This window comes from Oreochromis niloticus, linkage group LG17 (assembly GCF_001858045.2).
Source record: "Oreochromis niloticus isolate F11D_XX linkage group LG17, O_niloticus_UMD_NMBU, whole genome shotgun sequence".
Taxonomy (NCBI): Eukaryota; Metazoa; Chordata; class Actinopteri; order Cichliformes; family Cichlidae; genus Oreochromis; species Oreochromis niloticus.
In genome coordinates, this window is record NC_031981.2 from 7,509,174 (window position 1) to 7,525,493 (window position 16,320).

Sequence of the window (16,320 nt, forward strand, 5' to 3'; positions counted from 1 at the left end):
TCCCTTGAAAACAACGCAAAAAGTTGGAACAGTGAGGCAGCTCAACCGCCCCTTTACTCTCTGTGCCGTAAAAAAGGAAGAATAAATAAAGATATTCAGTATTTATGCACATATATTATTCTAGTAGGCCTACATCCTGCTGGATGAGCTGTAGAAGTGATAAAAGAACCTTAGTTCAGCTCATTTAAGCTTAAAAATCACTGAAAGGATTTTTTTTTTTACCTGTCAAACCAAATCTGTGAATATATGAATAGTTAAGCACCATAATGATCAGTTATAAAACAGGAGTTTAGGAGAATAAAACTATAATCAAGAAAAAAATACATAACATTGCCCCACAAGGTGCATTCAGAACATTCTGAATTAACAATAACTAAGGAACAGCTGTTTTATTTGCCCAGTTCCTCTGCTAAGATTCAACTTGGGCTATAAAAGCACATTTATTTCCCCCCTCCAAAACTGCGGGAAAGCATCATGCATATCGCTTTGCCTGCATTCAAAGGTAACCACTAATGACAGGCAGTAATTACCCACAGACGAGTGACTCAGCTGCAGAGAAACAGGAACAGGGAAAGGAAGTAAAGGACTGTTGTGTACACACGTATCTGTGCCGATGTGTGTGCTTGAGTGTGTATGTGTGCATGCTGGGCTCTGACTCAGCAAATCCACATGGGTCTCAGAGGCAGCTGACTGTTTTATTACCTAATCCAGTTTAGGAGATGAATCTGGCCCATAATCTAATATTCTCATAAACGATTCCCTCCTTATACATGAATCTCTGACCTTAACTATAACCGCAGCTTGCAGGCTACAGCAATGAAAAGAGCAGTCACACCAGGGGACATACATAGATATATGCCTCTTGTTTAATAATTGCCACAGTGCTTAATCAACTTATTGCTCACATTCTACTGTATCCTTAAAATGGCTTGGTATTTATATTACCTAAGAGCAACAATTTAAGGGTGGTGAAAGGTGGCTGGTTTGTGCCTCTGTCAATATGATCCCAAACTGTTTCAATACTCTCCAGGTTTAGGTTGTAGGGAGGAGAGTCCATGACTGATAGTGTTCCACTGTGTGTGGGGGGGATTTTTTTCTATCCAGGTATTTTTTTTTACTGAATTGACAGTGTGTTTGGGATCATTGTCATCCTGAAAAAGAAAACTGTTGGCAATCAGTTGCTTTCCAGATGGCATTGTATGGCCGATATGCAGCACTAAACCGTGACAGCGCCTCCACCATGTTTTAAAGATAGATGTAGATGCTCACTGTACCTCTCTCCTGACTTCCTCTGTACTCTTTACTCCATAAAATCTTTTGCCGCTGATTTTCAGTTTAATTCTTGAGTTATTTGGCATACCGTAACTTTTTGTCCTTGTTTTGTTTCCTTAACATTGGGTTCTTAACAGCCACTCATCCACTGAGACCATTTCTGATGAGGTGCAGGTTTTAGACCTGCCACTTCTTCTTTTGACCTCCACTTGTACTGTTTCCTCAAATTTTTTAAGGACACATTGCACACCATGTCGCGATATTCCCATTTCTTTGCTTTTGAGTTCTTTGAGAATCACCTTGTTGATGCAAAAGTATTTACTCAACTAAAGAAATGGGAACAAACAGATTTGGTAGAAAGCTGTTGGAGCCTAAACATGCCATTTAAAATAGTTTCCTAGCTACGTTTGAGTTAGCTGCCTCTTTTTATCCTTGAATGAGTCATAGATCAGTTTTAACTGGCTTAGTAATAAAAAAACCCACAAAGCTATTCATCTGAAAAAAGGCCTTTTAGATTCCTATATGAAACACTTTCAGAAAGCCTGGAGCACTATTTGTCAAAATCAATTTTTAAAAACAAAATTACAATGAAGTCTGGCTCCTTGGAACTAAATATAAAGAAATGAGTGTTGACTCAAGGCTTTTGCACGGTATTGTATAACAGAAACTATATAACATATATAATATACCTAAGGATTTAAAATTGTAAGCCAGCAATTAAATTAAATCAATAACTAAACACAATGGATAATAGTAGCTGGCTAAAACTGGATAAAAAGTTCAAATAAACCTGAACTGATAAATATAACTAGAAGTTGAAATAGTGGGCTGGAAGGGTTAACAGTTTCAATGTCTGGATAAACAAAAATAAGGGTAAAAAATGTAAACTGTTAGCTTAAAATATTGGATAAACAGCTGAAAATGCTAACTGAAGAAGCAAATGACTGATAATCAAATAGGTAGCTTATAAGAAGAAGGGTTGTCAGAACAGTTTGCGAACCATAAGTAATTAATGTTATGTTCAACATAATCACTAATTGAGTTAATCATAAGCTGAAAGTAGTCAAGATCCAAATTACTTGGAGTTCAGATAACCACGCTGGAACATGAGAGCTGGTGTTGATGAAGAGGTTCTTGAGTCCATGTGACAGTTCTTCAGGGGGACGTCAGAAGAAAAAAAGTTATAAATGAATGCTGATATGAGACATTGCTTTTAATGTCAGCTTTCATCTTTCCAAGATCTTCCCCAACCTTCCTCTGTGCCTAATACCATCCTTCAGCCATGAGTCAGGCCACAGCCCTGATCTCTGGGACCACCGAAATACCCAGCAGCGCCTTGAACACGTCCAGCTGGGCACTGGGACTAACTGAGGTGAAAGCTCAGAGAAAATCCCTCAGAGATAGTATGTCATGGATTGTTTCATTTCTCTCCAGCTAATAATGTTAATATTTGCCAGGCAATGCTAGAATTTCCAGAGTGCAGGGTCTCTATTTACTCTGTCTGTTAAGCCAGCTACGTTAAATAAAACTGTCTGATATCAGCATGTCTAACTCTCGCCTTCCTCTTCTCCACATATTGGAGAAGAGGAATCAGTTTGAATTTCATCAAACTGATCCTCTCTCTATACTTCTCAGCCCTTTCAAACTTCTCAACATCATCAGACAGCATTCTTTTATCAGTTTATTATTCAAGTTTACTGCAACTCTGACATGATCTCACATGAGAGGCACAATAATGCAACTCAACCTCTTCAGAAACAAGGCAGGCAGCATTCCACGCACTTCAGGAATGTGTGAGGCAGAAAGGTACAAATCAGCACGTAAAAAGAATGGTCACAATGGCTTTTGGAGTTCAGTGCAGAAATGCATAGCAATGACAGTTTCTTCATGCTTTGGCGCATTGCCCTATGAAGCACTGCTTCACAGCATGGCTAACACAAATGGCTAGAAAACTTGAATGGGTTTGTATAGAGCAAATGACTTCTTCAATTTCCATTGATCTGTGTAAACAAACAGGATGAGGTATAAGACAGGGCCCATTGTGTGGCGATAATATGCTGTCTCACAGCCAATGCATATTCCTTTGTTCAGTGCAGAGATAGCTGCACATTTGAATACTTCAATAATAATCAGGAAAGAATCCCACAAGAGTGGCAGCTTGGCATCGTGGTTAGACCTCTCTACATTATAACCAACGGTGTCACCAAGTTCAGCATCGGCTTTTTTGCCATCCATCCTGCCAGGTAAAAGGCTTTAGAAAGACAGAGCTCCACCAGTTCACACAGTTTATGTAAAAGGAAGGCGAGGATCTACATCAGAGCCTGTATATAAAAGATGGACTTTGCTTCTTTATCTAGATGGTGAAGCCAAAAGAGAAGAGCACATCATGACACATCTTCTGTTTTTGTTTCTTTTCTTTTTTTAATGATATCTCATAAAAATCTATGAGAAAATAGCCCTTCCTTGTTCCATGACCTCAGTAAACACTTTCTTGCTGAACTCCCATTTTTTATGGTCTAAATCACCAGAAACTCACCAGAAGTGTAGGCTTCACATCCGGATGTCAGACACTGTGTGTCTATGTCCATCTTTTATAAGCAGTCTACAGCCTTTTTAGTGTAGATAACATAAAAAAAATAAGCCTCAATATTATAAATGATTCGAAATTTATCTTTAAGGCACTTTATCATATATAAAATGGCACACCGCAACAAAAGAAAAATGTGAAAACCCTTCCAAAGAGACAACAACCATATTTGAAAGTTTTTGGTATGCAATTAATAACAGAGACAATAAAATACGAAGCAATTAAAGTAAGCATAAAGTAAGACAAGGGCCAAGTAAGATGAGAGTTTTCTGTTCTTAGACCTCATCCTAATTAATTAAACCACAATCATACCTCAGTACTCTTTATTTGAATTTAATTTGCAGGAATTATTAAATTTAATATTCGTTTGGGCTCAGAAATCCAGTATTGACTCTTTGTGATGTACTTGGCACAATGTCTTGAATCACTGCAAATAAACATCTTCCAAAAATAAATGTAAGGAATCTGGTGCTGACTGAAGGCCAACCGTTATATCATTTATAGTATTTTAGACTAAAAAGAAATATGATTGTACAGGTATTGTAACTGGTATATAGCGCAAGTTATTATTATTTTTTATACAAACATCTTATACCCAGCTGCTACATCCTGATTCAAAACTGAATTGGTAAATTCATGAAAGGCCCAAATCCACATTTCCAAATTTCAAGTCCAAAAATTTGCATCATATTTTGGGATTTGTAAAGCAAGAGCGGGCAAAAACAATAAAAATGCTGCCCTGTAACAAGACAAAAAAGTTTCTCGGAGTTGGACCTTTTATGAATTTACTGATTCAGCTATCTGACAACTTCCCCTTGTATCTATGAGTGCACCAGTTTAATGCCTTGCCCAGTGTCCAAAACAGCCGGTGGGAACCAGGCTAGCTTACACCTCCTGAAGCAGCGCAGACACGTGCTACATAACCAAAACAGGTTGAGGCCACAGCACCAGTTGGACAGGTGCACCATGGGGTATGTAGCCTTAGGAAAGTGGGTCTTCCAGTGCTTGGCTACATCACTTCCAGTGGGAAGATGGAGTGTGTAGTCACTCCAGCGTTTGGACACACCGTAGACAGCTCTCACAGTCCGCCCTTTTTCAGACCACTGGGTGTCGCTGGCTGGGTTGCAGTTGAACTCCACCCACTCAGAAGTGAATTCCCCGAGCAAGGGGATATCTCCAGCCTCGGGGTCCACCATGGTGACTGACAGCTCAGACCCCTGCACGGCTATATAGATGCCCTCCACCCTGCGCACTTCCTTGACCCAAGGGAGGGAGTATTCGGTGTCCAGGACCACGATTAGACGGGAACAGTGGCCGGCGTTCTTCTCCTTCCACAGCTCCAGCAAATGGGCCAGATGGAAACTCTCACCTCCTACAGTTACAGGAGATTAGATAGTAAGAAGGAGAAAGAACAGCATGCACTGGGAATCTATCCTATGACTAGTTTGATTTACCAAAGTCTCTGAGAGAGAAGCAGTGAAGGTCAGCGAGCTGCTATTCACTTAGTTCCATGTTCAAGGACAATTCATTGGGACATATGGCCATAGATGGACATGGCAGCTTGGCAGGGATCAAATATGTCAACTATTACTCAAGGGACTGTCTTTAAAATCCCCTGTCATCCCAGCAACAGACACAACGACAAAAACAACCTTAATAGACTGTATATTTATATTTAGTACATTTTGCAGAGAACAAACATTGAAGCTCTGTTGCCAAATTATTTCTGTTAGTCCTAACATCAGTGCTAGGTAAGAAATAAATAAATAAATGAGGCTGAGAAAAATAAAATGAAATCCATTTATGGATACAAAGCAGCTTTGCCACATACTGCTTTATATTTAGAAGGGAAAATGGGCTTTTATTCACATATCTAAAACATCGAGCATGAGACAATTTGGAGAATCTGCTGCACAGTTAAATTTGTATATATGCATCCAGTGTCATCAACAGCGTACTTACAGACTATTTTCAGGAATCCCAGTGTGGACAACACTGCATCAGTAGGTCGTAATAACCAGAGGGATCCTTTATTTGATTCGAATTTCAGTCGAAACAACCTCACTTTTTCAAAAATGTCTCCAGTTATCCCCTGAGCACGCCACTGAAAACGACCCTTCAGGATGGTGACTCAGGGGAAGTGATTATGCTTTCGGTGGGGATTTTTTTTTTTTTTACTATTTGCAGCAGCACGCAGAGATAATACGTCAAGTAATCTCTGAAGAGGAGCTGGAGCTGACACTGTGTTGACCTGCTGTGATTCTCATTTCTGCTGAGGGAACGCTCATGTCACAGCAGACCCTCTGTAACTTTCACAGAATCTTCTCTACTGGAGCCAAACTTCTGTGCCGAGTCCTTCATAACAATTTCAACTCTTTACGCTTGCTTGTCTGATTCCTTACAAATCAGTCTGATTGACTGAGAGAATGGGAAAATGAAAGGAATGGAAATTAGACTGTAATGCAAATGAGACTGCAGTCAGAATACTATCTGAAACAACAGCTCTGTAGTCACTTCTACTTTTGTGTTGATTTCTTTCTGTATTTTAACTCTGATTTACATCTTCGTCAATTATGTGCGTTTAGATTTTAAAACTACCCGACAGCTTTGAAGAGATAAAGCTGATATGCAACTTATGATGCACCTAAAATGTGATTTGTGAGGACTGAATGTGTCAAGTTTAATCTTCTCTCAGTTTCCAAAAGAGGAAATAAACAGCAGAGATGTCTGAGAAGGCCAAAACAAGTGATTCTTTTGTTCTACAAAAAGCTTCAAGTTAATGTACAAACAATTTGATCTCATCTAATTTAATGAATTAATAGAGTCTGAACATGTAATGTTTAATAATAAATCAGAATGCCTGTCTTGAAAACAATTCTGCTATATAACATGGTGGACTCCAAAGTTTTTCTTAATTCATATTAATCACTTATGCATCACACTTATAGCTAGCTGTTCAGGTGCCATGCTTGCTTGGTAACTAATCAGTAAATCTTCTGTAACAACTCCCAAAGGCTCATCTTCTCATGCTCCTATATCTTGTGGAGTTCCCCATGGGTCTATTTTGGGTCCCCTTTATATATTATTAGCACAGTAGCCCTTGAGCAAAAACACTGAGCTAGCTTTCACTACTACCTGTCACTTGAGGTCTTGCAACCTAGGGGTAAACGCCGACTCCATGCTCTTTTGATAGATATGATAGATATAGCTGCCTAACTCTCTCCAGTTTCTTTATCAGTTTTTAAATGTTCATTTATCAGTAATTATGAATTCCGATACCAATATATCTGAAAATAGCCAAATATATCAGTGCTCCGATGCATTGGGACTCTGGATATATTGGTTAGGCTCTATTAATTATATATTCTCTTTGTTGAATGGTGTTTAAATCTCACCTGGATTTATATACTGAAATATCTGTAGTTGTAGCTGGCGAAGCCGAAGCTGTATACTTACGTGGATGCATTCTTTTTATTTGCCTCACTAGTACATTTAGGAATTAAATGAATGCAAATGGACTATGAAGTATGACCACTTTCCAAGACTTAAAAACATCGAAAAATAAAGCAACATGGATCTGTGGCCTTCACCTGACAGAGCCCAGGAGCCGGAGCCTTTGTGCGTGTGCCCACTGTAGAATATCAAATAGGTGTCATGTCGTGGTCCGTCTGCTGTACGAAGCTCCAGAAAGTTGCGCAGCTTTGTAAGTACAGCCTCCAGGGTGACACCGCTAGTAGAGTAGTCACAGCCGAATGTCTGGATCATGTGGTGGGAGAAGAGGCGCTGAATGTTGTTCAGCATGCCTGTGGAGCGCAGATTCAACTGCTCCACCTGCTCAGGTGGTAAGAGAGTGGGCTGGCCACCAGCGCTGGATGAAAGAGAAGGATGAAAGGCTGTGAGAAAAGACTTGTTGATGTTTATCTTTTTTATCTACTTAGAGGGAGGCTCAAGTTAGGTGGCTTGTCAGCAGCAGGGAAGGGGGGGTGGGGGTGGTGTGTACTTATTTATTTATCTACTTTCTGAGTGAGAAGTTGATAGATTGACATACCAGGGTGGAGTAGCTGTCTCCCTTGTTGGGGAGAGAGGAAACAGAGAAGAGAGGATAAGAGGAGATGGGGGAATAGGAGATGCAAAAAGTACCAGTGAGGGATCGCTACTGGAGGAAATGACATTAGCCTCAGGGATGAGAAGGAAATAAAGAATGAAAGCAAATAAAAAAGTAGCACAAAATGAGATGGTACAAAGGAGAACAGAGTAGGATGACAAAAACAGGTTAAATATATACTCATGAAATTTACAAAATTTATAAAAGCACCACCCTTACTCTTTAGGGTGATTTTCCAAACACAATTTTATAACACGTTATTAACTAGGGATTAAATCAATATCAAATAAGTCATATCACTCCCTCTTCCATGTGATTACTAATTCGCTCCTGCCAAGCATGTTTTCACTAAATCGTGAAAGAGCTCTGAACAGGTTCCCCCACGAATATGACTTACCAGAGTAATTACTTTATGACTCCTAATTCAAAATAAAGTGACCAAAGTTGCTGCACTAAATGAAGGAGTTTGTTCACACGTGGGGGGAGATCGAAGGGGCAGATTGGCACAGATGCTGTACCGTTCTGTTGTTGTGAAGTGAGAGCGAAACTAACAATATTACTGGAGTATCTACTTTCCTACCCTCACTTACAACCATAAGGTCTGGGTAGTGAACCAAAGAGATTGTGGATGTAAGAGGTGGAAATGAGCTTCCTCCATACCTCGAGGGGGCCTCAGGGAAGAACCAGGACACACTGGATCATTTCTTGGCTTGCTTGGGAAAACTTCTATGTTGTCTCAGAAGACGTATAGGATGTGGCTGCAGGTGGGGTCTCTGCCCCAGATAATTGGCAGAAAATGGATGGACAGATGGACCAGAATACCAGAATACCATAGTGGTAGACGGATATCTTGCAGTGTAATTTCATAGGATCTCTCTATTGTATATCACTATTGTGGGCAGCTTATTGCACTACTTTTGTTACTAGCACTGTTAAATGCAGTACAACATACTTTATTTTTATTTCCAGTGGAGAAAATATTTTTTTCATAACAAATTTATTTGGAAAATCATTGTGTCTTTTTGGATGATTCCATGAGTATACCTACGGACGAGGTCATTTTATGAAAGTGAGAGTGGATACAGGTTACAGAAAGTAAGCTGTGAAACACAGAGAAAGAATCCATATACCTATGAAACGGCTTTCTACAGTGTCTGCGGGCTCGAAGTTATTCGAAAAGTCATAAGTCATTCTTGCAAACACCTGCATACATCAGCCATCATATTATGCCCCGTGCCCACGCTTTCCCCTTTAACCTGCCAAGAGGAAGTTTATCGAATAAACGCCTGAAGAGTGATGCTTTTGTTTTTACAGCTATGAGACAAATAAATGAATGTTATCGGTTGACAGCGAAGCAGCACACCTGTCCTCAAAGGAAGTGAGATGAACAATTACCTTAATGATGATAACAATTGAAGTTAGCTATAAAAACACACTACACCTGATCAGAAAATGCAGAAATTGCAACCTGAGCATGACTTTGTGAGCTCATCGTTTCCCCCAAACCCATCTAATCTTTTTAGATCTCATGACGCCCAGGAGAGTAAGGGCCCGTGGTTTGAGATTCCAACCACATCTTCCCCTGTGACACTCTCTCTTTCATCCTTAAAAAAAAAATAATCCAATCCTTTCCTCCGTAGCCCTTTCACAGCTTCACCTCTCCCTCCCCTTTCTTTGCTATCTCTGTCCATTTTTTTCCCTTTTAACCACCACCTTCTTTCAAAGTTAACAACCTCACTCCTCCTCTTTTGTTTATCTTCCTGTTGTTTCACCATCCCTGTTGTTGCATGTGTGCCTCGCCTTTTCACCCATATCTCGGTAATCTCCCAGAGGGAATCTTGTCATTGTGAAAACATGATCTGCAGCCATCAAACAGTCGATTATACTCTGCTGCATTCTCATCATGCTCCAAGTCCTCCCTATGGATCCTGCACATGCGGCCTTGCATACAGAGCATCTAAGACTCCAATACGACATGGGCCAGCGTTCAAAATCACCTAGACTGTTAGACTCTACTAAGACTGATATCCCATTTAACCGAAAAAGCTAACTTTTAACTAAAAGGTTCAATAATTCAATAATTACATACGAAAAACCCCGCAAAACAGGATGGCTGAAGAGCTCTTAAATGTGGAAACATTTATAACTGATAGCTAGCTTTTGCTGTTTAAGATGATGAGGCGTGGCGGCATCTTCAAAAATAAAGTGATTAAGAAAAAAATGCATGGTCAACAGAGTGGGCTGTGGGGGAAACATCAGATGCAGCTAACAGCAAACGGCTGCATCTGAATAACTTGGTATGCTGAGGAGGGATCGGTGGAACGATCCCTCAAGGGCCCAAGCATTAGCGCTATGTTTATGCAGTTATTGGCCTATTTATCCCGTTGGTTTTGTGTTAAGTGAGGAGAACGTTCAGAAGAATGATCGTGTTTACCACTCTTGGTGAGAGTGGAAAAGGCTTTGACATCGGCTGAGTACGTCTGAATGTGGGAATGCTCCATCGCTCCATTGCTCGGGTTTACTGTACATGCAGTATGTGAAGATTAGTTGAGTATGCTGAGCATAGCTTTGCTTAACTGGCAGCTAAGGAGAAGCTGCATGTTCTCAGTGTATGATGTCATTTGAAAACCAAAGTTCACACAAGGCTTTATGCTGTCATGTAAAAACAGCTTATAAAACCACATTTAGCAGTAATAACTTGAAATAATGTTTTTCTGTATGATTTTATCACTCTCTCATATCATTGTGGAGGACATTTACTGCTGTGCTTGGTATCACTGTCCTGTTGCGTGATCCAATATTTGCCAAGTTCCAATTGTTGGACACGTGCTCACATTTGTTTCCAGAATGCTTCAATATACACAGGAGTTCAAAGTGACCGTACAGCAATAATTAGTTGAATGATTTGTGTATGCATGCAAAATTATTCAGCAACAATCATATTTTTTGAGTGTTTATAGGAAAAACATGCAGATCAGTCCAAGTTTCTAGTTGACAATCCTCATTTGTAACAATTTGATTGTATTTTTTTAAAATTTCAGCTGAAGCTGAAAGAAAATTAAAAAATAAATATTGTTATTCTTATAGATTTAACCCTGTAAAGTGGATCATATCTGATGAGTTTTGAGACCTCTACATCATAAGTGTGATTTTTTTTTTCCTGAAAAACTTGTATACAGTCAGATGGATGCAGTTCTACTGTGGGCAACTAACTGCACAAAAATGGTGACAGAAAGCTCAATAAACACTCCAGTTTGAAAAATTTAATTTCCTGGGGATGGCAGGTTCATGGTTTCATGGTTCAGGCTTTACAGAGTTAAGAGGTGTTATTGCCAGCTTTTTGTTCCCATATGTAAAACTAATGTGAATGTCCTGAAACACTTTTGGATTTTCACATGCTGATAGGAATAAAAGGGACATTTAAAGATTCCTTTCTGGGCTTGAAAAACCTGATTTGGGCATTCTGTTTACAGTTTGTTGTTTTTCTTAAGTAACAAATACATTTTTTAGCCCCAAAACCAAACCATCCACAACAGAGGATATTCCCAATCAAAACAGTCTAACTGAAGGGTGTACCTGCGGTAAGTGGTAGGTACAACCAGGGCGTAGCCAACACAAGTTCCTCCCAGGCAGCCGCCCAGCTCGTGGAACAAACCATGGGCCAGAGACTCGAGAGGCAGCACCACCAGCAAAGCACTGAGAAACAGACCGTTGGAGGGCTGCAAAAAGCCAAAGAATCAGAGTCACTTTCATTCAACATTTACAGCTTGTACCGGCGATAATCAGACTCACTTAATTGGTGTTGACACTCGGCAAGACAGTTACACAACATGGTACTGACACTGTGCTATTATCGCAGGACAAAACATGACAGGACCTAACTAAATGGATACACAGTGTTGTGAAAGACACTAGAATAAACATACTTCACAAATGTCAATCCAAAGCGGAACAATTACTGCAGCTTGTATTTTAGGGTAGCCTTTTCCAGAGCTTAAAATAGTAGCATTAAAAGCACAGAAATCACAATACAGTATGAAAGCCGTCTTTACCATCATCATTCTCGGCTGATGATCAATTTGCCCAAAGCTGTGGCAGTAGTGGGTTTCTTATGAGAGCTTGGCACTAAGTTATGCATTCAAAAGCTGCCTTCTGAATAGGGAAATCACTCTTGTACAGTTTCACAAAAGCAATATTCTGCTTTTCATTCATTCCACACTTTGAAATGCATTACCACACTGACTTTGATAAAAGGAAATTATAATACACGCAATGTATATAAACACACACAAGTAGGCAAAATCTTTTTTGGGTGGATCTCACATGTAAGCTCTTCAAAAAGCACTGAATCCAGCGTAATGCCACCAACTACAGCCCTAAACATAAATATTCGATTGGCTTTCTTAATATTCGTTGTTTCACAAAGGCTTTCTGATTCTACAACGGACTGTATTAATCCTCCAGTTATGTTTTCTGTGTGCAATACTATACAAAATTTCAAAGCCGTAAAACATCAAAACACACAAAAGCTAAACACTAGCTTTCTTCCACCTTCTCAGGCAAATTTAAAACTGACATCAACAATGTGCACATCCCAAATTAGAACTTGGGCCCATGAGAATCTTACAAGGTAAATGTCTAATAGGGCTAAATAAGTTATTGCTGCTCTTTATGCAAGCAGATAAGGATATTAAAGTACTAATTAAATTGGTTTCGCATGAGAGCAGAAGTGCCTGAGTTTGGGGAGCAACTATTAACTACACACTGCCACTAGAATGTTTCCACACAGTATCCAACATGGGTATTATATGTTTATATAGGCCTTTTCATGACTACCAAAGTGCAAATGATTAAAAACAGTGCCTAAGACTAACATAACCTTGGACCTCAGCAATATAACAAGAGTAGGATGATGCTTTCTATGCTATGGCAGTTTTCATAGAAAATCAAACAGAACAATCCAACCCTGCTTTGCAGACTTAAACATTTTTGTCTTATCTGCTTTTCATTCATGGGTCTTACCTGCCAGGACACAGCCCCGAGTATCACTGTTGACAACAAACTAAAGAACACCAGTCGCTCTGAGATGAGGCAGAAATGTCGGATGCCTCGGGAGGCCATGACCTGGTCCAGACTCCGGCTACTCGACCGCTGGGCGCGCCAAGCCTTCTGACAGTCACTCAGCTTAGTGTGAAAGCCCCAGATCGTGATAAGCAAAATGATGTGGCAGATGGACCAGAAAAGACCAAACAGACAGAAACCTGGGATGACCAGATACCACAGGTCCAAGTAACCAAGCTATGAAAGACAAAACAAAAGTTTAAATACAAAAAATAATAGAAAAAAAAAACCCTCAATATTTTTAATATAGCTGTAAGTGTACCTTTAAAGCAGCAAGGACAAAGAAGGCTATCTCAGTCAGACTCAAAGGAAACAAGGACAGCTTCCTCCACACCTTCCCCATGGAGAGCACTGGCATCCAGCGCTCCGTGGGGCCTAACCCACTGAAGTACACATCCAACACAGGCTCACAGAGCAGCCTGCCCAGGTAGCAGCCTAAGGCATAAGGGTTGGCATTAATGCCTAAGGCCTGGAAAAACACAAGAGAAGTAACCAAGGCAAAACTGATCAAATTGGCCAAAGCTAGGAGGGATTTCATCCTCAAGTCCACAATGAGAGCACCGAGGGCCACTACCAAGCCTATTATGGCCACTGACTTGTGAAGAAGCATGGTAGTGCTTGCAATACCAAATCCTAGAAGCTCCAGTAACTCTACTGATGTTAGCAAGGTGGATTTGTAGCAGATGGAGCTGCATATTCGCTCAGTTAGGGCCCATACTGCTTTCATAACTACACTGGCTAGGAGGAGATAGTTTGCGACCAGTTCTTTGACATTTGAATCCAAGGCGGGGCTGTTGAGGAAGCACAAAAGTCCAAGGAGAAAGCCGAACCACAAATGGAACAAGCTCAGGCTGGCGTTTTCCATAGCAAAGTAGTAATGGAGGATACTGGCAATTCCCAGGACAAAGAGGCCCAGGATGAAGATAACCAGAATCATGGGTTCATTTGTCACCTCCCAGCGTACGTACATGCCAACACAGACTGCCACAAGGAGATTGAAGCTGGACAGGTAACCCAGACAACGCACTGATGTAAACACGTCCACCTGCTTAGGTGCACTGACTGTCAGCTCCTCTTCCTCTTCCTCCCGAGCCATGGCTGACGTGGATGTTCTTATTTAAAAGCAGTTTAACAATCAAATAATGAATTTCCTCCAGCCACCCTCTTTAGTCTCCCACAGAGGTTTGCCACATGGAGGACGGTGCCTCTTGATGACTTTCAGCAAAAATCAACCCCTGTGTGGGAAAAAAAAAAGAAAGTGAGTGCATTATACGGTACACTCGTCATATAGTCCAAACTTATGTACAAAAGGCAGGCACTTTAGTGTTTCCCCATGCAGAAACTATCTGGGCGGCACGCCCCGGCATATTAGCTGCGCAATAAATATTTTAGCGACTCATTTTTGCAATTTTTAAATTTATTTTTACATCAATGACTTTAACACCATTTACAATTCCCAGTTGACAATCACTGCTAACCAGCTAACCCAGGCCCCTACATTCCCCAACGGCTTGCTTGTTCCACACTCTGGTGAAATCAGTCCTTCCTCTGCTTTTCCCCTGTGATCCGGAGAGGCACTCTAACCAGAACCTGCAGCACTGAAGAAGTTATGTGTAAGACTTGTAAGGGATGTAAAGTAGGACTAGAACTAATGTCACCAGCTACAGTACATGACAGCAGTCCCTCACCTGCCCCAAACAGAGTGGGAAACACTGCACTTTAAATGTATACAAATCTTAATCATTAGTCAGGACTATCAGGGAGACAGGCAGGCAGCAAGAATTATCAAACCATTACTGATCTGTGGTCTGATACACAGCTGTCCAGAATTAAATCTAGAAGACCTATGCAACTTAACTTCAATTCCAATGGTCAGAATGACTGCAGAAACATTCTTGATAAAATCCCATTAATACTGTTTACTCGTATTATATTTCGATCACTACCTTCGATCTTTGCTGTTGTGCAATTCTCTCACAGTTGTCAATTCTGGATTCTTTGACTTCCATGCGTCTCTCTTATAAATCCTTTGGAGTCATAAATAAACATCTTCAGTAACATCGAGGAACAACAGCGTTAATATCAAATAAACGGAGTCTGTTTTGTACAGAAGAATGAGGAAATACTCTTTAGTCACAGCTAATGTGAGTGTAGTTCTCCTTCCATCGGGATCACAATTTTCTGATGCTAACACTCTTTAAAATGACAAAATTTTGACAGCGGTTGATTACACAGTCGAGGTAAACTAATCAATTCGTATCCGTTTTCTACCCAAACACACCCTTTAACTAACTAACTGACTAACTAACAAACTAACTATAGCCTTGTTGTCAGTGAGTGACGATGTGGCACTATAGCAGCCGGGAAGTTTTAACTTAGCCCTGCCTATTCCTCTTTGTAAACAGTAAGCTAGTTTGCTAGTGCACGATTTAGTGCAGTGGCTAAAACTGCCGACACAACCACGAGCCCTCAAATGTAAAACTGTATGTAATGTCTTTATCGTCAAATATTGCTTACATGTTGATTGTTTGGTTGAAATCATTGGTACTTCCGGGTTCTGTACTACGGTACCTCGCAAGTGTCAAACTAAACGTACCTTTGCATTTCCCATAGAATTAATTGTGGCGAGGCATTTTTTATGTTCACTCTGAGCTTATGCATTAAATTATTTTAGTTCCGTTTAGTTTTGTCTGTTTACTAAACAAATAAAACCTTCATTAGCCTACTTTTGCTTTTTACATTTTTTAATTATTATTGCGGTTTATGCTATTTTTTATAAATTATTTTTGCTTCTGTAGACATCTACATATCTACAAATAAGTAAGAAACAAAAAGTGAGGCAGACAAAAAAAGAAAGAAAGACAAACCTCAGTAATATTTTGACTTAACAACCACTTAATTAATTATAACTTATTAGTATTGGTATTGTTCAACCCCCTATGCCTTCAGAACTCCCTTAATCTTCCAAGGTATAGGTTCAACAAGGTGTTGAAGACATTCCTTAAAGAGTTTGTTAACATGTTTCTTATCTGTTTGCACTTTTGTCTGTCAGTGGTACAGATCTCTCACTAAATGCTGCCCAGCATCGCTCTGGATGTTTTTAATCAAGTCACTTAAAACATTTTTCAAATATGTATGAAAGAACAAGGTCACATAAGGTCACTGTTAGTTGTAGCAGTGTCCTTAAGCGGAAAACAAATAAAAACACATGTTCTCAGTGTTGTGTAACATGTGC

General features: G+C 40.0%; 1 protein-coding gene across 3 annotated transcripts; it reads right to left on the minus strand.

Annotated features, from left to right (window-relative positions):
• Window positions 1-2,940: 2,940 nt before the first annotated feature.
• tmem168a (transmembrane protein 168a) lies at window positions 2,941-15,687 on the minus strand. Of its 3 annotated transcripts, none has more exons than XM_013274694.2 (7): window positions 15,603-15,678; window positions 15,032-15,112; window positions 13,348-14,320; window positions 12,987-13,262; window positions 11,541-11,683; window positions 7,450-7,727; window positions 2,941-5,231 (listed from the first exon to the last, which is right to left on the minus strand). In XM_013274694.2, the coding sequence occupies exons 3-7, from the start codon at window positions 14,179-14,181 to the stop codon at window positions 4,681-4,683; spliced, it is 2,082 nt and encodes a 693-aa protein (XP_013130148.1). In that variant the 5' UTR covers window positions 14,182-14,320; window positions 15,032-15,112; window positions 15,603-15,678; the 3' UTR covers window positions 2,941-4,680. The 3 variants fall into 3 exon arrangements, with proteins under 3 accessions (XP_013130148.1, XP_013130149.1, XP_003450773.1); XM_013274695.3 differs by lacking the exon at window positions 15,603-15,678 and adding an exon at window positions 15,212-15,572; XM_003450725.2 differs by lacking the exon at window positions 15,032-15,112 and having other exon boundaries at window positions 15,603-15,687.
• Between the last annotated feature and the right edge of the window lie 633 nt (window positions 15,688-16,320).

What these genes read in the sequence shown, in the direction of transcription:
- tmem168a (XM_003450725.2), bottom strand. Translation starts at nt 14,181, where the DNA reads ATGGCTCGGGAGGAAGAGGAAGAGGAGCTGACAGTCAGTGCACCTAAG. An exon ending in TTGTCCTTGCTGCTTTAAAG is followed by an intron (nt 13,263 to 13,347) that starts GTACACTTACAG and finishes TGTCTTTCATAG; the next exon opens with CTTGGTTACTTGGACCTGTG. An exon ending in TCGGGGCTGTGTCCTGGCAG is followed by an intron (nt 11,684 to 12,986) that starts GTAAGACCCATG and finishes GGCTTTTTGCAG; the next exon opens with CCCTCCAACGGTCTGTTTCT.